At 29.8% G+C, this 25,157-nt stretch overlaps 2 protein-coding genes across 3 annotated transcripts in view; both read right to left on the bottom strand.

Moving 5' to 3' along the window:
• Positions 1–25,157, bottom strand: part of LOC122502384 (calcium/calmodulin-dependent protein kinase type II alpha chain-like) — a 274,765-nt gene that overhangs the window by 213,534 nt on the left and 36,074 nt on the right. The window lies entirely within an intron of this gene.
• On the bottom strand, positions 6,006–12,710 carry LOC122502360. 2 transcript variants are annotated; one of them, XR_006301632.1, is made up of 2 exons: positions 10,561–12,710; positions 6,006–6,220 (listed from the first exon to the last, which is right to left on the bottom strand). XR_006301632.1 is itself a non-coding variant. In XM_043612384.1 (2 exons), the coding sequence occupies exon 2, from the start codon at positions 11,838–11,840 to the stop codon at positions 11,424–11,426; it is 417 nt and encodes a 138-aa protein (XP_043468319.1). In that variant the 5' UTR covers positions 11,841–12,001; positions 12,566–12,710; the 3' UTR covers positions 10,019–11,423. The 2 variants fall into 2 exon arrangements, 1 of the variants encoding a protein (XP_043468319.1); XM_043612384.1 differs by lacking the exon at positions 6,006–6,220 and having other exon boundaries at positions 10,019–12,001; positions 12,566–12,710.

Genomic DNA, 25,157 nt, shown 5'->3' with positions numbered 1-25,157 from the left:
TTTTTTATTTTGTATTTTTATGTAATGTCTATTGACCTCCTTTTACTAATAGGTATAAGGTAACGTAAAAAATAGTTTTCTATATCAAAAATATTAATAAGCCTTTTTTTTTACTTGCTTTTACATAATTCTTTGAAGTTTTTATTCTTGTGCTCACTTTCGATTGACAGTTCCCCTAAGTTCCGCTAGATACAACACTTTATTTTATGTCAATCTCTTCGTTAGACCATACAATTTAAGAAAATGTTGCGCCTTTTTGCGCGTTTTCCTATTTAACTTAAAAATTAAATAAAATGTAGGTGCGCGGCGCATAGTACATAACACAGTTTTAAAACATAGAGCGCCTACTATACTAATTCCAAAGCGTATTGTAAAAAAGAACGAAATAGATATTTACTTTCTTTTCTCCACTCAACTTGTTATATATATGTGACGCTCCACGAGAAAAGGGACCTTATGACTTACAGACGAGTTTTGCAGGAGAGGCATTTAAAGTGGAACCACTCTGATTGGTCAAAACGTTTCATTGAAAGTCAGTCCCACTACTCACTTCACATTGATAGTTATCCATGTTACACGAAGCGCATGAGTTGTACGTACATAACCTGTGTAGTTGTAATAGAAAGTAGAGGGGCTGATTTTCTAAACAACCGGGTGTAAACACTCAAAAGGTTCATTTTTAAACATTGATAACAAAAAAACCTGTAAGTAGAAATTATTTTTGCCTTTTGTATATGAAAGAGCAACTCAAAAAGTACGGAATGATATAAATAACTCAAAATTAATTTTTTTGCAGCTAAGGTCCCTTTTCTCGTGGAGCGTCACATATATATATATATATATATATATATATATATATATATATATATATATATATATATATGTCGTAGGCAACTAGAAGAATCCGGCATTAAGCTTAATTCCTAGGCAATAAGCTTACTGCCGGCAATTAGACGAATACACGACGAAATCGTTCAGATTTGACTATTTGCCTAGGCAGTAAGCTTAATGCCCGGTAGTAAGCTTATTGCCCGATGAAGATTCGGCAATTAGACGAATCACATTAGAATCCATTTGCAGTGCACAAACGTCCTATAAAAAATTAACTAAAAACAATAATAATAAATCATTCTGGACAGAATTAAATATTTCTTGGGTAAAAAACATATTTCTTGAGTCTAATAAACATTTCTTGGATCAATTAAATAATTCTGGACAGAATTAAATATTTCTTGAGTAAAAAAAATATCTCCTGAGTCAAATAAATAATTTTTTTACTTTTGCATAAAGAAAAATATTTCTCGACTAAAATAAATTTTGTTCAAGTCTATCAAACAATTTTTGACTAAAATATTCCTTTAGTGAAATAAATATTTATTGAGTCAAATAGAGATTGTTTGATTTAAATAAATATTTCTTGACTCAAATAAATGCTTCTTGACTCTTATAAATATTTGTTATCATTAAGAAATATTTCTTGAGTCTAATAAATATTTTTTGACTCAAAAAGAAATAATTCTTGGATGAAAAAAAATATTTCTTAGGAAAATATAAATTATTTATTTGACTCAGGAAATATTTTTTTTACTCAAAAAATATTTAATTCTGTCCAGAATTATTTAATTGATCCAAGAAATGTTTATTAGACTCAAGAAATATTTTTTTTACCCAAGAAATATTTAATTCTGTCCAGAATGATTTATTTCAGTTAAGAAATGTTTATTTGACTCAAGCAATATTTATTTTAGTCGAGAATTATTTATATGAGTCAAGGAATATTATTATCATTATTATTGTTTTTAATTAATTTTTTATAGGACGTTTGTGCACTGCAAATGGATTCTAATGTGATTCGTCTAATTGCCGAATCTTCATCGGGCAATAAGCTTACTGCCGGGCATTAAGCTTACTGCCTAGGCAAATAGACAAATCTGAACGATTTTGTCGTGTATTCGTCTAATTGCCGGCAGTAAGCTTATTGCCTAGGAATTAAGCTTAATGCCGGATTCTTCTAGTTGCCTACGACATATATATATATATATATATATATATATATATATATATATATATATATATATATATGTGACTGTCCACGAGAAAACAAGGCTTAGCTCCCAAACGTGAATTTCACAGGGCGAGCGATTGAAGTACTACGATTGAAGTTAACGATTAAAGTCCTAAAAATGACATCGAAACTGTCATGCATATTATTTTAGAAAATTTGAAATGTGATCCGAAAAACATTTGTGTTAAAGCTTGAAAAAGTCTTTAAAGGCATTAAAATCTAAGTTTAAAATAAAATACGAAAAAGCAAGCAGGAAGTATGACAGATTCTTAAAACAGAACGAAGAGTGGCTTAATTCTGAATTTGATATTGAAACAAAGGGACTATTTGAAAAAACCGAAGTAAAAGGTGCAGGGCCAGGTCGTTCAAAAATGGAATTTAATCTTAAACAAGATCGTTCTCGAAGACAAGAGATTGCAAATATAAGCGCTGAGCACAAGCATGATCCACAAAAATTAATAATTAAACAAAAATTAATAATGTTTTGCATGCAAAACATTCTAAGCAAGTCAACTTAAGCATTATTCTTAAAAAAATTATAAAAACCCTTGAACAGCCTAGAAAGATTCGCAAATTATTGGATACATCACATGTTTGAAGTAAAAAAAAATCTGTTGAAGAAGCATTTTTACTCGATGGACCGATGTCCAAAGAGTTATATGTAAAAATGCGTTTATTCTCAATAGATTCGAAAGCAGACATTTGGCCATCATATAATAGTGTTAGAGAAGCTAAATCTGCATGCAGACCAGCAAAAGAATCCATTTCAATCAGTGAAACTGTTGCTGAAGTTGAACTTCAATCCTTACTCAATCACACCTCTAAAATGATTATTGAAATTCAGAATGAGTCTATACTTCTTTATTTGAAGCAAAATAATATAATAGAGATGAAAGTTCTATTAATGTATTCATGGGGTTTTGACGGAAGTTCGGGTCATTCTGCGTATAAGCAAACTTATAAAACTTTATCAACAAATGAGGAAGTAAGTGATCAGAACTTATTCGCTACCACACTTATACCTTTACGATTGTTGACTGATAATAATGTTGTGCTGTGGAACAATGAATCAAATCAATCTGCAAGATTTTGCCGTCCTATTAAATTACAATTTACAAAAGAATCACAAGACGTAATTTTAACAGAAAAAGATAATATTGAAAATAAAATTAACAATCTAGAAGTTTTCAAAATTTTGCTTGACGTAAACCATCATATTGATGTTCACTATTGTCTTTTCTTAACATTAATCGACGGCAAAATATTAAATATTATAACAGGGACAAAATCCATGCAAACTTGTGCGATATGCCATGCAACTCCAAAGACATTCAATGATATTTCTAATAAACAAAAAGACATTTTTTTGCCAAACGTTAACTCACTTCAACACGGAATTAGTTCACTACATGCGTGGATTTGATTTTTAGAATTATGTTTGCATATCGCTTATAGACTTGACGTGAAAGTTTGGCAAATGAGAACTAAGTTGCAAAAAGATTCTTTTCAAGCTTGAAAAAATCTTATTCAAAATTTACTTTGGAAAGAATTTTGATTAAGAGTAGATAAACCGAAACCGGGTGGTTCCGGCACTTCGAATGATGGCAATACAGCTCGCAGTGCTTTTGCGAATCCACATTTATTTGCTCAAATTCTTGGCCTTAATACACAATTAGTTTGTAACTTTCGAAATATTTTGATTGCTTTGTCATCCAAAAGTCCGCTTGATTACAACAAATTCGATGTATTTGCTACTGCTACTGCAAAGATTTACATTAATTATTATTATTGGTACCCGATGCCAGCAACGCTGCACAAAATTTTGATTCACGGTTCTGAAATAATTAAAATGAGTCTGCTTCCAGAAGGTATGCTTGGGGAGGAAGCATCTGAGGCTCGAAACAAAAATTACAAAAACTACAGACAATCTTTTAGTAGAAAGCATAACCGTACAGTTAATTTAGAGGATGTTTTCAATCGCGCAATGGATACATCTGATCCTAAGATATCGTCCATGAGTCTCTCTTCGCATCTTAAATACAAAAAGTTATTATCAGTACCTAAAGAGGTAAGTAACCTATTTTTAAATTCTGAAACTGAAAATCAGCACAGATCAATCAACACTGATGGTGATGATGATCTCGATGGTGAAGAAGATGAGTTAGATGATGTTAATATTTCAATGTTAGATGGAATAGAGTTATCTGATAATGAAGATAATTAGATCGAATCTTAAATTATTTAAGAAAACAATTTTTCTTTTTAAACTTTGTTCTTTTTAAACTACGCTTTTATTTAATTATACAAACTAATAAAATAAAAAAATAAAAAAAATAAATAAATAAAAAAAAAATTTTTAAATAAATAAATGAAAAAAAAAATAAAAAACGGGATGTTGAATCGGATTAGGAGCCTTCTCGTGGCACATCCTGAGCGTTTTAATAAAAGCAGCCAATCTTAACCGTCATCTATATTCAAAGTTTACAAATGTAAAGTCAAATTGGCTAATATTTAAAAAAATGTTATTAATTTTTACTTTTATATAATAAGTTTTATAAAAAAGATTAATTTTTTAATTGTTATGTTCTCCATATTGGATCCGCCATTTTGAATTTTGAAAATCTTACTTCAAATTCGTGATCAGGGACCCAAAAATCCCTTATATACCAAGTTTCATTTAAAAAGATTAATTTTTTTATTGTCATGTCCGCCATATTGGATCCGCCATTTTGAATTTTGTAAATCTGACTTCAAATTCGTGATCACCGACCCCGAAAACAATATATAGGATAATTTAAATTTTTAAATATTTCTTAATTTTAGAGTTATTAATTTTTGCCAAAAATTTTCGATTCTGGCCCACTGTGCATTACTTGAAACACTGCAAATGTAAAAAGTACTCCAAATTGATAAATACTGATGTGTATATATAGCGCTATAAAACACATAAAATTCCACTTTTACTCATCCCAAGTGCTTCAATTGAATCTGAGCAAATCTTCCAATTTTTCTTTTTCTAATTGTAGGGTCTAGGAGTATGAGGGTCTACGAGGTTTAAAAGTGTTCTAATAGTGTCTTCTCTAACAGTTCTGTATAGTGAAGTCTAAATTGACAATAGGGAGCAATCAAATGTTTACCAGCCCTTTTTTTACTCCCAAAAGCAAACACAATGTAGATCTAAAGCTGTTGAATGCTTTGTGTATTAATTACACGTATTTACAAAGATTTGTTTGGATTAAGGAGATACAGGTGGCCTTCTAAAGAGCTGAACCTCGCTTGTCGTTAGCACAAAGACTCAGTAATTAACCGCGGATTAGTGAGTCATTCTCGTCCATTAATTGATCAACTTTTTAACAGTTCTTCAGTTCCAGGATTTCTTATTAAGATGAGGATCTGAATAATAATCGTGCAATTATTTGTAATTGAATACTTGTAATGTCCGTAACTTTATGCATGAGATGTATATTACTCCAAGTCTGAGGGGTGATCAATCTAATCTGCATTGATACCTGGACCCGGACTTTTCAATTTTGGCATTCTCTGTTTCCGCTAGTCAAGGTCATTTCCTCGACCTCATACTGAAGGAGGTATCGCTTGCTGAGTCTACGACTCTAACAATAACTCTAAAAGGTAAATAACTAATACTTTAAATTTTGTCCCCATTTAAATTCTCTTTGATTCCACAAAGTTCCAATTTTGTTTTAGTGTGCCTGAAGACATCTGGATCTACTCTTTCTCTCTCATTCTAATTAAAAAGAATTTAAATAAAAACTTTAATAATTTAATTTTGCTGGAATTTTATTTCTCTCAGGAGAATAATGGTAGACGAATTATCACTTTTTCACTGCGCACACTGCTTTATTAATAAAAGAAATTCTTAATCTTATAACATTTATAGTATAATAATCTCAATATTATAATTAATATATTGGTTTAATAGAAACACTCTGAATATATAGAAAAAACGACGCGATCAGTTCAAACGTCTGAAAAGAAGTAAGTTAGTGACTCTATCATTTGATAGAGGGCCTTTCAAGTGGCGGTAAATTTAAATGCGCTGCATAAATAAAAAATACAAAGCTTGCCTCTGGCCGACACTCCCTCCCTTTGTAATTTTTAGTTTTCCTTATTTATCTTTATCTTCTTCAGAATAATCTGTAACATAAATAAAAATTAATTATTTTGTTCTTGAATTTTAATTTATTGATATTTAAACTTGTTGTAAAATTTTATTTCTCAAGTAGCTATGACTTTGTTCAGGTAAAGGTTTAGTCATTATATCTGCTTCGTTTTCTTTGGTAGCTATCCATTTTACTACCACTTTACCTTTTATGACGCAATTTTTTACATAGTCTCCATGTCTCTTTGACATAGAGTCCTTTTTTCCTTTGATTTCTCTCTCTTTAAGTTTTCTCTTAATCTCTGTAATATCATCATCGAAGTCTTTTAATTTTTGACAACCATCCATTTGAGTGCAATTTCCAGCTGCTTTATTGTCACACCACATTGTGACGGGGTAAAATATTTTTCCCGTAATGTCTCTAATAGCTTTATCAAGTGAAATTAACTCTTGACAAGTTTCACTCATTTCTAAATACTCTGTTTTACACGTTGATAAGGTTACCTGATTTTGCTTATGACTTCTCCACATTATTACATCTTTGAATAATTTTATTAGATATCCGCCAGTAGAAGATAAATCTTCACAGTCTCCGAAACTTGCATCTGAATATGCCTCTAAATCATTACCTTCACCTCTGAAAATTAATTCCAAATTTGTAGTTCCTCTCAGGTATCTAAAGATTCTTTTAATGTCCATCCAATCTCCTTCAGTAGGAGATACTTGTTTTCTGGATAAATAGTTTACAGCAAATGAGATGTCTGGTCTTGTAATCCCAGATAGATATAAAAGACTTCCTATTGCCTCTCTGTAAGGAGCTTTACATGGCTTTTCTCTTTCTTTTCTTTTCTCTGAATTTAATACTTCTTTATTTCTCATTTGCCTCGTTACCATGGGAGTACTCTGAGGTTTGCATTCTTTCATATTAAACTTTTCTAATATTTTCTCTGTATATTCTGACTGTTTAAGTATCATAGTTTTGTTCTTTCTATCTCTGAATATTTCCATTCCTAAAAACGTTTTAGGTTCTCCTAGATCTTTCATTTTAAAATTGTTGCAGTTCTGACTTAATCTCTTTTAATTTATGCGTACTATTACTGGCTAGTAGGATATCATCTACATACAATACTAGAAAAACCATGATTCCGTCTTTCCTCCATGTAAATAAACATGGATCATTTATATCTCTTTCTAATCCTAATTTAGATACCTCTTCTGTAAATTTTTGATTCCATACTTTTGAACTCACTTTCAAGCCGTACAAGGTTTTCTTTAAGGGGCACACCTAGTGTGAGTGATTGAAAAAAACGTCGATTTTTAGGAATTTTTTTCAGGGAAATTATTGCATCTAATTTTTTTTAAAGTTTTGTACATGTATATTTGTATAAATAGTAAACATTTTGTAATTTTTTCAAAGAAAAATATCTTTTTTTTAAAGAGTTATTCGTTATATCCAAAAAAACCAGTTTTCCCACTGCTGCAGTTATTTCGGCCTTCTGAGTGACTGAAATCAAAAAAACCAAAAAGATTGTTAAACTAGAAGATATTTGCCGTACAATTAGGCTCGAGTTTTTCGATTTAATGAAAAATAAAATTTTGGGATGCCAAAAACCATCGGATTTTTTTGGCGAAATTTAAAAGCGTTTTTCAAAACTCCGCCATTTTGTTGCAATTCAATATTTTTTGACATCCAGAGGTTCATTGTACGGCAAATATCATCTAGTTTAATAATCTTTTTGGTTTTTTTAATTTAGGTCACTGAGAAGGCCGCAATCACTGCAGCAGTGGGAGAACTTTTTTTTCGGATACTCAGGAGATAGCGAATAACTTTTTAAAAAAAAGATATTTTTCTTTTAAAAAACTACAAAATGTTCACTATTTATACAAATATACATGTACAAAACTTTAAAAAAAATTAGAAGCAATAATTTCCCTGAAAAAAATTCATAAGAATCACCGTTTTTTTCAGTCACTCACACTAGGTGTGCCCCTTAATTTACACACTTTATTTTCTCTTATACATTTGTCATAACCTGCGCCTTCTGGAATTGTCATATATACTTCGTCTTCTAGTTTTCCATTTAGGAAAGCTGTTTTGACGTCTAATTGAACTACTTCCAAATCATATTTATTTATTATTGCCAGTGCTGTTCTAATCACTGCAATTCTTAATACAGGAGCATAAGTTTCTCTGAGTTGATATTCATTTCTATCCTTAAATCCTCTAATAACCAATCTTGCTTTAAATTTTAAATGACCTTTTTCATCTGTTTTCTTTTTAAATATCCATTTTGAATCTATCAAATTTAGTTTACGACCATCTTGATTTTTAGTTGGTTTATCTATTATTTCCCAGACTTCATTCTCTTTTATGGATAAAAGTTCATCTTCTATTGCTTTAATCCATTCTTCTTTGTCTGATGATTCCATTGCTTCCTTGTAGCTAGTAGGATCACCATTTACAGTAGCCAATCTAGTGTAGATTCTTTCATCCTTTTCTGAATTGTTTTCTTCTTTATCTTGAACTATATTCTGTGCTTGGTAGACCTAATTTGGTTCTCTAAATCGATGATTTTTTACGTTTCTTGAAGGCATTTTTCTTATTTTTGTTTCTGATTCTTTTTCATCAATATCTATGGTTTTTCTTTTAGGTGGTCTTCCTCTCTTTGGTTTGGTGGTTTTTGTTTCATCTGAATTTTCTTTAATTTTTGAATTAATTTTTGCAGACTCTAATTGTTCTTCGTTTTCTAATATTTGTATTTCTGATTCATTTGATTTGTAAATATCTCTGTATATTAATTTTTCATTAAATTTGACGTGTCTTGAAGTTAGAAATTTTCTTGTTTGTGGATGCCACAGCAAATATCCAGTAGGGGTGTAACCTACTAAGATCGCTTTTATTGCTCTTTCTGAAAATTTACTCTCTGAAATTGGTACTTTTATGTATGCTATACATCCGAACCTTTTGATTTCTCCTGTGTGACTATTTTTCTCTGGATTTAATACTGTTAGTGGCGTCTTAAAATTCAATGCTTTGTGAGGAGTTCTGTTATAAATATGTATCGCAGCTTCTGTCGCAAATCCCCACATTGATGCAGGTAAACCTGAATCTAACATTAGTGCTCTGATTTTTTTTTGAATTGTTTTTGTTAAATCTCTCTGCTGTTCCATTTAATTCGGGTGTGTAAGGTGGAGCGAAATCACTACTGATTCCTTCTTTTGTCATCAAATCTGCAAAACTACCACCTGTAAACTCTGTACCATTATCTGCTCTGATGTAGCATACTTTTTCATTTTTTCCTATCATATTTCTCATATGAACTAAAAATTCTTTAAGACTTTCTCCAGCTTCATTTTTATGTTTAATGCAATAAGCTCTTGCATATCTTGTGTGGTCATCTATTAATACTACAATAAATTTATTACCTCCGGGAAAAGAAATTGGTTTAATCGGTCCCATTGTGTCTGTATGTATCGTGTGTAATGGTCTATTTGTTCTGTCTCTTTTGTCTCTGAAGGGAAGACTTTCCATTTTAGCAAAGATACAAGTCTCACAGTCTAAAATGTCTTTGTCAAATTTGACATTTTTAATTTTCTGTTCTGATTTCTGTAAATGTTTCAAATATTCTAAAGATGTGTGTCCTAATCTTAAATGCCACATCATTCCTTCACTAATTTTATTTATAGTTTTCTCTGAATATTTTTCTGGATTTATTTTTCTGAGTTCTTCAATCTCTGAATCTGATGTAATTTTGTTTATATATATCGTTTTTGGATATAGTTCTTGTATAGTTTCTGTATTCTCTATTTTATTTTTGTCAGAAATTTCCGGATTTCCCAAACTCACATGGTTTTTGAGTTCCTAGTAAAAACTCTGTATCCGTTTGAGTTTGAGACAGGAAATTTTCTAGAGAGACTAAATTTGCGGTTATGGTGTATTTTTCATACATATTGTTGATTTTGAGGTCATTTTGTACTTTTAATTTGATTATCCAGTTTGGTTTTTGGTAATCACCTTCTAAATAAATTTCATCTGAATCTTTATCAAATATTTTAAGTGTTTCATTGTCTAAATATATACCATACCCTGCCTCTGCAAATTTTCTTAACGAAAGCAAGTTATCTGAAATATTCGAAGCAGATATAACATTTACTAAACAAATTATACTATTTTCTTCTGTTAATAATTACAAATTACCTCTTCCGTCTATTTTAATATTAGCACTTTTCTTTTTATTTGCGCTTTTTATTACTTCATCTGTACTCTTAACAAAATCTCTAAGCAACAATCCTTTATTAATTATATGTTCAGTAGCACCTGGGTCCGCTATAAAAGTAATATCATTTTTGATTTTAGAAATACTTGAACTCTTACCTGCTAATTTTGCGTTGACATTTTTTGGCTTTTGTTTATTCTCCTTGTCGTATGGTGTGAATCTTTGATTTTTGAAAGTTCTGCTTCTGAAAATCCCTCTACCTCTTAAAGTAATCTCTAAATGAACCTCTTCCTCTGCCTCTATTTATTTATGAGTTTTTTTGTTCTTTGAAATTTTGATTATGGTGATTACTTTTTGCAAAATTTGCTTTTGTCTCTATCTGTCCGTGTTTGTCTGCTTCGACTAGTAAAATGCAATTTTTTATTTCTTCTAATGTCATGCGTATGTCTGCTTGACTTTTTACTAGATATGCCGACCTTAGTTCATGACAGCTATCTTTTACTGCTTTGTAAAATGCAGATCGTATCTCTTCAGTAGATAATTTTTCTTCTGAATTACAATTGTCATAATCTGTAACTATTTTGTCAAACCGATCGAAAAAATCACTTGCTTTTTCCTTCTTATCTCTCTTAATAGTATATAATTTTTCTCTGACGTAAGTGCTAGTCATGTTTGATTCTATTCTTCTGATTTTTCTTATTTTAGTTAAGATTGCACTTGGCTCATTTATTTTTAGAATTTTCTTATAATAGTTTACATCTAAATGAGATATGATAATATCTCTGACTAAAGTTTTTCTTTTAATAGTTTTCTCTGAATTATCATCTTCAAATTTTTCAGGATGAGTTAATATCTCTTTTAAATCATTTGACGCTAATTCTGAATATAAATGGTCGATCCAAGTGTCAAGATTGCTTTTGTTATTTAGTTTATAGTCTCTCTTAATGTGCACTTTACTCTGAAAATTTGACTCTAAGGTTCGATTCAGTTGGGCAAAAGTTCTGTTTATTTCTGCTAAGGACTAATTATTTGTGTCAGTGTCTGTTTGTTGTAACGTGTTAGTGGGTTCGGATCTCTGATCGTAAGAGGTAGAACTTAATAAATTTGTGTCTTTATTGGTTGCTTCGTTTAATTTTTCTTGCAGCGTACTCACTTCTGGAAGTACTGTCAATGATGTTGTGTTGGACTGCTTTGTTGTCTCTTTTAAATCTTCTGATAATAATTTGTCCATAGTTGAATTCATTTCATTAATTTTGCTAGCTAGATTGTTTGTAGCATCAGCTTGAGCTTTCATTGCTTTGATGAGTTCACTCCAATCAGATTCTGAGGGCATTCGATTCTCTGAAAAATTATGTTTTATTTTAATGTTTGGACTTGTATTTCGTTCAAGATACACAGACTCTAAATTTTCTGTATTATCAGGAACATATGGATCCATATTCTGACTTCTTTTAAATAATTTTATTATACTGTTCTTTTTTTTTAAATACCTTGTGATTGTTTTTCAGTTAGTTGAGACTGTTCTGTTTTCTCGCTCGTCTAGTTTTGTTGACCATTGCCATTGTTCTCTAAATTTTCATCCATGAATCTGAATTATATCTGCCAAACATTTATCTCTATAAATATGAATATTAAGAACACTGTTATCAATATTCGAATAAAAAATTATTGTTAGTCCACATTCGCATACTCCCTCCTAAACCAAATCTCTAAACTTTAGATTTTTGTTACTTTATGGGTAGGTGGCGGCCGCATATGCGAATGTACACTCAACAATTGATTTGTGTTTTTAATTAGATTCTCAATACTTTCCTGTGCTGAAAGAGAAAAAGAAAAAATTTTGTGTTCTCTGTTTCTCTGAAGAAAAATGTTTGATATGTAAGCAAATTACGTGTCTGGGGACGTTGTATTTTTACATGTCCTCATGTCATACATAACTTTTAAATCATGAAACGTACTACGTTCTTGATTTTAGGATTTCACGTTAGATATTCACTTATATTTTCTTAATAATAAACTGTTGGACTTATGGTCCTTGTTTCTGCATGTTTAATTGATGGCTCGAAATAATTGTTTTCCTCTTTAATTCTCTCAGCACAAAAATCTGATGTACAAAATTAGTACAATTCTGAATATTTTTGTAAATTGAATTTATAATCTAACCTGTATACGGTTCTTGTTCTCTTTCCCAGGATAAAATTCGTCACCACGTGCTGAGCCTATAACCTGTTGGAATTTTATTTCTCTCAGGAGAATAATGGTAAACGAATTATCACTTTATCACTGCGCACACTGCTTTATTAATAAAAGAAATTCTTAATCTTATAACATTTATAGTATAATAATCTCAATATTATAATTAATATATTGGTTTAATAGAAACACTCTGAATATATAGAAAAAACGACGCGATCAGTTCAAACGTCTGAAAAGAAGTAAGTTAGTGACTCTATCATTTGATAGAGGGCCTTTTAAGTGGCGGTAAATTTAAATGCGCTGCATAAATAAAAAATACAAAGTTTGGCTCTGGCCGACAAATTTCAATTTTAACAGTTCTTCTTTCTTGAACCTGTCCCTTAAGATCAGAGCCTTCCACTCTGTGTCTACCAATTGTGCGGGGAAACTGAGAAATAGCCGGGAAATTAATTTGACCGGGAAAAACCGGGAATTTTCTTACCAAGTTAAAAAAGTTTGATTATATTAATTTGTTTTTAAAAATTGCTTTATACTTTAATTTTTATTCATGTAGTATTTATGACAACAGACGCGAGTCAAAATTTAAGCCTAAACATATAGGTTTTATTTAAGTTTTAGCCGTCATAACGTAGGGTCTAATTGTGACACAATTATTTCGAATTAGACTCCAAAAACTGATTGAAATTTAGGATTTATAATAATAATATAACTAATTATTAGTTTTTACTATTAAAATTAAATTCCTGGTTGTTAACACCTTTTTAAATGTATTAGTAGAAAATAAAACCCGTCGAAGACGGGTCCGACAGCTAGTTATAAATAATTGTGTCGCAATTATACCCTACGTTACGATTGCTAAAACCTAAATAATAGTACATTATGCAACAAGGGAGGTACGTCCGAGTTTAAGTACCGAGCACAATATTGTGCGAGGTCATAAACGAGGTTACCTCCTTTGTTCCATACTTTGCTTTATACAACAAAAGCGTATTATGGTTACTCTATGCTACCTGTACCAGTGCATGCTAAGTTCTCCCATATAACCCAGCTGGTCAATAAAGTAACCATTATTGCCCTAGGGAGATAAAGGGTACTTTATTGACCTGTGAGCGGTCAATAATATACCCTTTATCTCCCTAGGGCTATAATGGTTTCTTTATTGACTGCTGGGTTAGTTGCTGAAATTTTCCGTGACTTTGTAAAAGACTCTCGGATTTAGTGGAAAGTATTTAAATTTTTAAAATCACTAAGTTTTAAAAATCATATTATCAGGTTGCAGGAAAAATAAACTACATTCGAAGAGAATTTAGAAAAAGGATTCAAAACTTTCAGCGTCAGTCGCGGAAAATGAAAACACAGCCGGCGCGCGAACGATTTGGCGACAGTCGCGAAAATCTTGTTCTATAGTATTCTAAACTTTCATCGATAGTCGCGGAAAATGAAAAATTCAGCCAACCAATGAAAAAAAAATTCTTTCAGTTCTTATTTATTTTATTCTTATTATGCCTTATATTCAATTACACTCTTACATTTATACATAATCACGACACTTATTACATGTAATCGAACACTATTTAAACAATAATTTCCTTCGTCAAACTAAATAACTAACACTAACACGCATATTACCCTACGCTTTCGCAGTTTCGCACGCTACAAATCTACTTTTTCATCGCCCTTATATATTAAATGAAACATTTCTTTACCGCTTGCGAGAAAAAGTGCAATATTTTGAAAATTATAAATCTCAAATATTTCTGCTCATCATATTCTAGAATTTTAAAGAGTATTTCAGTATGCTTTAAGGACTATTTAACACTTATTTCCATTTTATTATTTCTAATTTATCACATGTATAGAAGAATTATAATATTTAATGAAAATAATAATTAAACCAAACAAATTTTTTTCTGTTAATTACCCAGTAAACGAAAACTAATTGAAATGAATTAAAAAGAATTCACAAAGAGCTTTCGTGAATCCCGCTTTGTGACAAATACGAATTGGAGCCATAATGCAATTTTCCTGAATTCGTGAAACTGTATTGAACTTCCGAACCTTCTATCCGTACCAATTCACTGGACAAGTTTTGAGCCTTTAATTTTTTTCAATTCGTTAGCACAAATTCAATGCATTCCTTGGCCATTTCTTTCGAATGCGAATTCGTTTGGACAAATTGGTACATATTGAATTAAATTCAATTGAATATACAAAGAGCTTGAGTGAATCCCGCTTTATGACAAATACGAATTGGAGCCTACCAAAAATGTTAATTCGTTTCAATTCATTTGAATTAGTTTTTTTTTACTGGGTACTGTAAAAACTTCTTTTAACGATTAATAATTATATTATTGTATGTTATTATGTTTTTAATTATTTTGAATCATATGATTTGATATCTTATATATTATTATAATAATCAATAATAAATTATAATAATTCATAATAAACAATCCTAAAAATTTTGAATATAAAATATGTAAATAAATATTAAAATATAATTCTACAATTTCTATAAATTTATAATGTGCGTATTAAAAGAATTATTTACAATTTAATTATAATGAAATAAGCTCGAGAGTGATTATATTTTTTGATGAAACAAAATATTCATTTAAAGTTGGTATTTAATTGTCACAAATTATTTTAAATTTCTTACCGGATTTTCAAACTCCTCCATCGTAAAGGTGCGCGATACCAATGAAAATAAAAATAGTCTCTTTCTCATTGAAAAGTAATGATACCTGTACAAACTGTTTTATTTTTTATAATTTTGTTATTTAATAATTGATTTGAAATCGCTAAGAAAAAAATAAAAAAAATAAAAAAAGAAATAAATAAAAATAAAAAATAAATAAAAAAAAAAAATGAAAATAAAATAAATAAAAATAAAAAATACGTAAACAAAGTCAGTCAAAATTATTTCACGTGACGTTTACCGCCTGAGAGTTTGTGCATCTTTTCTGCGCATCATTTTCCGCGACTCGTCGACGAAAATTTCTATCAAAGTGTTACAATAATTCTACGACTATTTTCCGCTACTAGGTTTATAAAAAGTCCTCAACTTTTTTCAGAGAATTTCTGCTAAAAGCGAAGAGTATTTCAAAAAGTTTAAGTTTAAGCTAAAAGTAGGACTTAAATTTTGACTCGGGTCTGTTTACATAAATATTACATTAATAAAAATTAAAGTAAAAAGCAGTTTTTAAAAACAAATTAATAGAATAAAACTTTTTTAATTTGGTAAGATAATTCCCGGTTTTTCCTGGTCAAATTAAATTCCCAGCTATTTATCGGTTTCCCCGCGCAATTGGTAGACACTCTGTCAAATGTATTATAGTAGAAACTAAAACCCGTCAAAGACTGGTACTGGTATATAACATATTTACTTAAAAAAAGAGTATTTTTGTAGCCATCTGCAGATTTATTTATGGCTAAAACTTAAAATCAAGTAAATTTAAATTTGTTTAAAAAAAATAAACCGGGTAAAATTTGGACAACGCAGGGAATTTGTTTAAACAAACATAGAGACCCTGTTTAACTTATTGTCTTTACATTGCTCGAAACATCTTTAGTTGAAGTTAAAATAATCTGAAAGTAAAATAACGTAATTTTTTACCACCTAAGCTTTTACCCAGTATCATAATGATAGTATCGTATCACAGGTGACTTACAATTCTTGACATCCTGCGATATCATTTTTTTCATAAAATATTTATTATAAAACATCTCCATTTTTAAAGTTTTTGAAGTTCCTTCAATTAAAGAATATTGGATAAATTGGATAAATAATTATGAATTGCATTATTTTGACGACAAAATCTTAATCAGAGACCCCAAAAATACTACTGAATCAATCTTGACACTAATTAATAACAATTATAATTTTTTCAATTTTTTTATATCGAAAATATTTTTATACTTACATCTTAGTCATAGGATTTTGTGTGCAAAATTATGCTAAAATGTGACTAAATAACATGTAATACTTAATTATAGATAGTTTAAAAGCAATTAATTAAAAAATGTAAAATTTGGAAATTTGCGATTTTTTCAATTTTTTGAAATAATTTTTATACTTAAATCTTCGTTATAGGACAGTATTTTTGGAAAAATTATGCTAAAATTTGATTAAATAACATGTAATACTCAATTATAGAAAGTTTGAAAGTATTTTTTTCAAAAATGTCAAATTTGAAAAATTTCGATTTTTTGAAAACATTTTTATACTTACATCTTAGTTATAGGACATTATTTTTGGAAAAACTATTCCAAGATGTGACTAAGTAACATGTTATACTCAATTATAGAAAGTTTGAAATCATTTTTTAAAAGAATGTAAAATTTGAAAATTTTTGATTTTTTAATTATTTAAAAAAATTGAATATCTCCCGTTCTAATTAATATTTTTCAATCTGTAAATCTGTAAATTTATAAACCTTTCTTGGTCCAAGGTCTAACATTTTGCAAAATTTGGTTTCAAACGGTTGAGCCATTTTTAAGTGATGCGCGAACAAAGATTGTGTGACGTACATATATACACACATACATCCATTCATACATGCATACACGAAATTTCTTATTGGTATATTTAGAATCCTTGATGCTCAAAACGAATAATTATGTGTCAAATTTAAAGTTCTGAGCAATGTACAGACAAAAGTCTGATTTTATATACAGTGCCGCTCAATAACTTTTGCCCACCCTACAGCAATTAAAAACTTTACAAAAAGTTTTATATTTTGTTTATTGTTAAAGATAAACAGCTCAAAGGTATCTTTTTGAATGTCTTTTCCTGAGCTTTAACACTGTATAAAACAAAAATTAAAAAAATTAATTTGTTACACGGAGAGAAATTTCCAATAAAAATTACTGTGTTTGTCACCTGAAAGTATGTGCAAAATGTTTTTACTGAACTATTTGTATCGGAAGAATAGAAATATTGACTTGCGCACAATTTTATTTCATATGGAAAACAGTTTTATTTCCAAAGTGGCCTCGGAATATTTCTTTGATGAAAGCACCTTAAATATTGCTGAACCAGGACCTTCTAATTTGGTCCAAAGCAAAATATATTAACCGTACCATGAAATAGTCATGCGCAGGTTAATAAAATAGACTGTGCTGCTTACAAATTTTTACTGTGCTGCCTGCATAAAGTCAAGTTGAAGAAGGCCGATGATACCCGAAGTATCACGAACATCCATTTAATATTGCTACGATTGCTACTATCGTACTTTCCTCACCTGTCGGCAAGATAAATTTTTGCAACGTTTTCGTTTTTATGTTTTAATTTATTGTGATATAAAGATATATTGAAAATGAAATCATTTTTCTTGTCCATGATTTCACTTAACCTAGAAATTCTCAAATCAAACTTGTGTGCCTTGTACATGAAATACGTTTACGGGAATTTCAACTTAACCTCAAATATTGATTTGATAATATGATATACATGGAATATAATAATCGCGTCACATGTAAAAAAAATAAATATTAACAGTAATTAATTAACAAACATTATTTAATTTATGTTAATTCATTACATGAATTGTAAAAAAAGAATGTCACATACACAAATAGCTTATGTCAAATTATTCTCCTGTGTGTTTTCTTTGCTGAGGTAGCACAGTAATTTTTGTAGTTAAAGAGACAGAAAATATTTTCGTTTTTTCAGGTATAAACCCTATTGAAAATCCCCACATGGGAAACCACATGGGATCCTATGTCAAAAACCATGTAAAACCCTACTTCCATGAAGGAAACCACGTGGTTTACCATGTGGTTTCCCATGTCAAACCATATGGGAAATTGAGACAGGATTTTAGTTAGGAATAGACATGGGGAATTTGAACAGTTCATCTATGCATAAAACCATATCAAATCCCACATGTTTTTCCCAGTCAAATCCTAAACCGAATCCCATGTGAAAAACAGTATCATTTATTTATAATTATTTTCCCAAGTCAATCCCCAAGTGAAGAACAGTATCATTTATTTATAATGATTTTCCCATGTCAAATCCTAAACCAAATCCCATGTGAAAAACATTATCCGCCTTATTGAATATCCCTACATGGGAATCCACTTGGAATTTTACAAGGGATTTCACATAGGATTTTATATGGGAATTGACATAGGATTTCATGCAAGATTTCACCTAGGATTTAATGAGATATCACATAGTATTTTATTAAAGATCCAATGAAGAAATTTTCAAAGGATTAAAAATTATTTAATAAAAAATTAAATAATAAATAGTATTAGTGTTACAAGTCATCAAAAAAGTAAAAAAATTGATAATTTGAAACACGTCCTCTGTGCTACAGGTTCTCAGCTCTTATATACTTCCAGAATCGTCTCAACAGCGAGAGAAGTCACTTTCGCCACCTAGCGGTGAACGTATAGGAGCAACAGTAATCTTTAACATTACTAAGGAAACCATGTGGAATACCACGTAGGATTCCATGTGGTTTCCTACGTGGGGATTTACATGGGATTTTACTTAGGAATTTAAGTAGAAATAAATTCCCAAATGAATTCCTAAGTAAAATCCCATGTAAATCCCCACGTAGGAAACCACATGGAATCCTACGTGGTATTCCACATGGTTTCCTTAGTAATGTTAAAGATTACTGTCGCTCCTATACTTTCACCGCTAGGTGGCGAAAGTTACTTCTCTCGCTGTTCAGACGATTCTGGAAGTATATAAAAGCTGAGAACCTGTAGCAGAGAGGACGTGTTTCAAATGATCGTTTTTTTACTTTTTTGATGACTTGTAACACTAATACTATTTATTATTTAATTTTTTATTAAATAATTTTTAATCCTTTGAAAATTTCTTCATTGGATCTTTAATAAAATACTATGTGATATCTCATTAAATCCTAAGTGAAATCTTGCATGAAATCCTATGTCAATTCCCATATAAAATCCTATGTGAAATCCCTTGTAAAATTCCAAGTGGATTCCCATGTAGGGATATTCAATAAGGCGGATAATGTTTTTCACATGGGATTTGGTTTAGGATTTGACATGGGAAAATCATTATAAATAAATGATACTGTTCTTCACTTGGGGATTGACTTGGGAAAATAATTATAAATAAATGATACTATTTTTCACATGGGATTCGGTTTAGGATTTGACTGGGAAAAACATGTGGGATTTGATATGGTTTTATGCATAGATGAACTGTTCAAATTCCCCATGTCTATTCCTAACTAAAATCCTGTCTCAATTTCCCATATGGTTTGACATGGGAAACCACATGGTAAACCACGTGGTTTCCTTCATGGATGTAGGGTTTTACATGGTTTTTGACATAGGATCCCATGTGGTTTCCCATATGGGGATTTTCAATAGGGAACTGTGTTGGTTAATGGTACATTCTACTTTGCCAACAAAACGAAATTATTTTATACGGAAGCACAGTAATTTTTTCCATAATTTCCTTACAAAAATTAACTGAAATTTCTCTCCGTGTATAGGTTTCTTAGAAGTAGACCCTCCTTTGCTTCTCCAAATGGAAGATTGCCGAATTTCCGCCTGTTTTGGGAGTCAAAGTAGGGTCTAATTATTGTATTAGAATTAGACCCTACTTTACTACTCCTAACACTCAACAGACCCTGAAAATTCAGGGTGAAAGTAGGGCTTAAATTTCGACTCGGGAATACTTTCAATTACAACTTGCCATCATAGATAGAAAAGTTTAGCCTATAATAATCTGATAATAATGTGCCACTATTGGTCCGTGCTAAGTGCCGTTACCAGCAATGAGACGTTTTGAATGCCAGTATAGGCCCAGTAATTTTTGCCAGTTTTCTGCAGACATTCACTGAAAAAATTACATTCTAATTTTAAGAAAATCTTCTTAAATATGCGCCAAGAATATTCCCCACTTAGATTATGTGGGAAATATTTTTACAATAAGAAGAAAATTAGTATTGTAAGAATATTTCCCACTTAATTTAAGTGGGGAATATTCTTGGCGCATATTTGAGAAGTTTTTCTTAAAATTAGAATGTAATTTTTTCAGTGTTGACGGGCCCGTTTAGCAGTCTTGGAATTTCGCACTTTGAGTTTATAAAAACCATTTATTAGCTTTTCTTCTGAGAAGCACCACGTGGAGGTAACCACTATTGGTTGTTTTTGGCAAGTTTTTAGATCCCGTTCAGAAATTGCCCTGACAGGGCCCTGACCCCGCATGAAACCGGGAACCCGACCGGGCCCCGGCCTAGCAGCTCGTCAAATCGGGCTTTGCGCCATTATGCCCTGTTTCACCCCGGTCTAAAACTAAAAAAATTCTTTTTAATTGAATTCCATAAAAAATATGTAACATTTTCATTTCAGTATTACTAAATTATCTTGGATCATAATTTGTAAAAACAAAAAACATCTTATTCGAAAGTAATAAGTAGGTAAAATCAAATATAATTAGATATCAATATTTTCATTTTTTATGGGTAAAAATAATTGAACTTTTAAATTTTAGATTTAAAATTCCTAATTTTTTCTTTTTTTATGATAAAATTGAAATTAGAATTACCAAAAAAACAAATAGATTTATTAATTAGAAAATATCAATACCAACTTAATGTAAGAATTAATTAATATTTAATTTTTTGAGGACTGGTACATTCAACCAATATAAACATATTTTTGTTAACTCGTGCCTAACTTTCTTGATTTTAAAAACTGAATATTGAAACAATATTTTTGTCTAATGATGCAAATTTCTTGCTTTAAATACTGGTCTTTAAATAAAAAAAGTTTAATAACTTTCCATGAAAAGCTTGTTTAAAAATCAAGAATCATCATTTTTGTAGAAAAAATTTGATAAAAAAAAACGAAAAAAAAATTCAAAATAAGTCTTTTTTTAAATTTTATTGTAGAAATAAGTTGTTGTATTTAAAAATTTTCATTTTTTGATTTTTCGAATTTTTTTAAAAATGTCATAACTTTTGTTCAAGATAATATTTTTTAATCGGATAAGGCTATGATTTTAAGTTACGTTTATACCTAATAGACTGACAAGTTTCACTTTAATCGGTTGAACCGTTTTCAAGTGATGCACGAACAAAGTTTTGCATACAGACAGACAGACAAAATTTTTATTTTACATTTTTCGAATTCTAATGTCTCAAAACGAAGAAATATATAAAAATTTTCAAGCTTGGAGCAATGTACAGACAGAAGTCTGATTTTATGAATAGAAGATAGAAGATTAGCCATTTTTTTCAATTGTTGATAACTCTAAAAGGGTTCGTTTAAAAAAAATTGTTTAAGAACATAAATTGTTCATTTTTTATGTAGAATCAGAAAAAAAATATACAAAATTTTTTTTAGAAAAAATTTTTTTTAACATATTTTTTGAAAAAATTTTTTTTTGCATTTTTTATATTTTTAAGTTTTAATTATAGAAATTCCCAACTTTTACTCACTACAACAAACAAATAACTTTATTATCGTATTTATGTAATTATTTTTAATAATTTTAACTCAGCAATCATTTAAATTACTTTTGATAATATAATTAAGTTTATTGTTTGTAAACTGATCAAAAGTTTTTTAAATAATTGCTTAGTTGAAAATAATTACATAAATACGACAATAAATTTATTTGTTTGTTGTGGTGAGTAAAAGTTGGGAATTTCTATAATTAAAACTTAAAAATATAAAAAATGCAAAAAAAAATTTTTTCAAAAAATAAGTTTAAAAAAATTTTTTTTCATACCTCGGTCGAAAGTACGTATTTCCCGCTGCGATTTCGCAGCAGAAAGTTAAACATTTGGTTTGGTTTTGGTTGATTTTCATATACCCAACCTCTATTACAGCGGGAGTAAAAGAATTCTCTGTCGGTAAAAACACCACTGTCGGTAAATAAGAAAATTTCGAGTTCAATGACAATTTAACGAGTAATTGTTATCGCAATATAAAATGAGAAAAAAAATTATCAAGAAAACTTTTTATACTTTATAAATTTATTATCCACAAGCTCTGAATATTGAAATGAACGAAATCTTTTGCTGATATAATTATTTTCAAAAATTATTTTAATAAACATTAAAAACAAAAATAAAATAATTAATAATTTTGTAATTTCTTTTTTAATACGTACCAAAATGTTATTATAAAATTGTAATAATTTGAAGAAATAATGAAAGTGTTTTCATTAGAATGTTTAGAATTTTAGAAACATAGAATTAATTTTGTACCACCAGAAAAATTCTTTTGAAAATATAATATTAATTTATCTTTCACATTTTTTTTCGTGCCTGCCCCCGACCAGAAGCACTCGCTTCGCTCGTGCATCAAATGTCGGGGCAGGCGAATATTGTTTGCAAGAGAGAGACAGTGAAAAAACCAGAGCTTCACGAGTGTCCGCTAGAGGCGTTGAAGCGAGGAGGAAAAGTAAAAAAAGATGGCCGTCTGTCAAATGAAACTCGATTGCAATTTTCTTAAAAAATAAATTACCCAGCGTACTTTCGACCGTATATAAAGAAAAATAGTATACATTACACGGGCAGAAATTCGAAAGCCCTAAACTACGCGATAATGCTCTCGGCTTCGGCTCGGGCATCATTTCGCGCAGTGCACACTGAGAAATCTGGAGTATTGGACTAAACATCTGGAGGGACAAATCGTTGATATTTGAGAGTTAGCTATTGGATAACAATCTAAATGTTCAAATACACCATTGACAGATATTCGTGCCATTTCTCTTGGAGGGAAAATGAGTTTATAACAGAGGGACAAATTAACCATCTTGAGAAATCCCTTCCTTATCCGGCGCGAAATGAATAAATATGGCAACCTAACCCCTAAATTAAGGGATTACACCACCCTGAACGCCTGAAAATTGGAAGGTATTTCAAAAATAAATTTTGACAAAACTATTAAAAATAAAATTTTTTACTAATTATAGTATAAAAATACATATATTTAACTGTAAAAAAAATTTTGAAAAATGAAAAAATATTCAAAAATGGCGAAGATATGGCGTTTTTTCGAAACTACATTTTTCGGAACGGTGTGCATGATTTCTCAAAAACTACTCAACCGATTCTCTTTAAATTTGGTACACAACTGCTCAATAACATTCTCTATGACATGACGTAGCAGTTTTTAAAGAATAAATTTTTTGAGCAAATGGGAGCACTTAGAAAAAAAGTCTAAAATTTTTGGTACAAAAAATTTTCTTTAAAAATGTATAACTTTTTTAAAAAAATCATATCAAAAAAATCCTACGTCATGTCATAGAGAATGTTATTGAGCAGTTGTGTACAAAATTTAAAGAGAATCGGTTGAGTAGTTTTTGAGAAATCATGTACACCGTTCCGAAAAATGTAGTTTCGAAAAAACGCCATATCTTCGCCATTTTTGAATATTTTTTCATTTTTCAAAATTTTTTTTACAGTTAAATATATGTATTTTTATACTATAATTAGTAAAAAAATTTATTTTTAATAGTTTTGTCAAAATTTATTTTTGAAATACCTTCCAATTTTCAGGCGTTCAGGGTGGTGTAACCCCTTAAATACATAAAATGTCAGAAAAATAATTTCGCGCGCATCAGGTCGTACACATTTTCTACGCAACTTTTAACCCTCAGATATAATGGGAGAGAATATACAAGTAGATTTCCATTATCAATTCAAAATTTATTTTAGAAGGACTATTTAACTCTCTTCATAAGCAAAGGAAACATACACTTTTTGAACCTCTGAATTTGACTCTCCAGTTTTCTCAGTGCAGGAATTTCGAACTTTCTGCCCTTATAATGTAATATACTATTTTTCTAAAAAAAATTTTGTACATTTTTTTTTATTCTACATGAAAAAATGAACAATTTATGTTCTTAAAAAGTTTTTTTTAAACAAACCGTTTTTGAGTTATCAACAATTGAAAAAAATGGCTAATTATTTAAATAAATGATCATATTATTCTTAAAAATTATCGAAAAATTTTTTTTTAAATGCGTTTTAAAGCTGATAAAACTAGCTTTAAAATTATATAAGTGTGATTTATACGCGATGATTTTCTAAACAACTGTATCGCTTTAAAAAAACAAAAAAAATTGAAATATTTTATGTTGCAATAACATTTTTTAAACATTAACAAATTGCAAAAGTTATTGAGCGGCACTGTATATAGAAGATTATATTAAAATTTAAAATTACTAGTGGAAGAGAGACAACAATTTCATGTATTTATTTCACCGTCTAAGCGAACTATACTGTTAGCCTAGGTGACAGAAAGCCATACTCCTGCATAATCCGAGCTACGCCATCGGTTAATCAATTTCACACACAAACGAGAGAAATCAAATTTATCAACTACATATAAATACCTAAATTCCACTAAAGGTATTGCTCCGAGATTTTATGGACTCACAAAGCAACACAGAGATAACATACCAATGAGACCAATAACATCTTTCATTGGAAATCCAATATATAACTTATCAGAACTAATTTTCAACATTGAGCAAAAATCCATTCACACTAAAAACAACGACGACGTAAGAAATATTTGCCGAATTCAAATTTTTCACTTGATG

Source organism: Leptopilina heterotoma, unplaced genomic scaffold (assembly GCF_015476425.1).
Source record: "Leptopilina heterotoma isolate Lh14 unplaced genomic scaffold, ASM1547642v1 Lhet_107, whole genome shotgun sequence".
Taxonomy (NCBI): Eukaryota; Metazoa; Arthropoda; class Insecta; order Hymenoptera; family Figitidae; genus Leptopilina; species Leptopilina heterotoma.
This window is presented reverse-complemented; position numbering and strand designations above follow the sequence as displayed.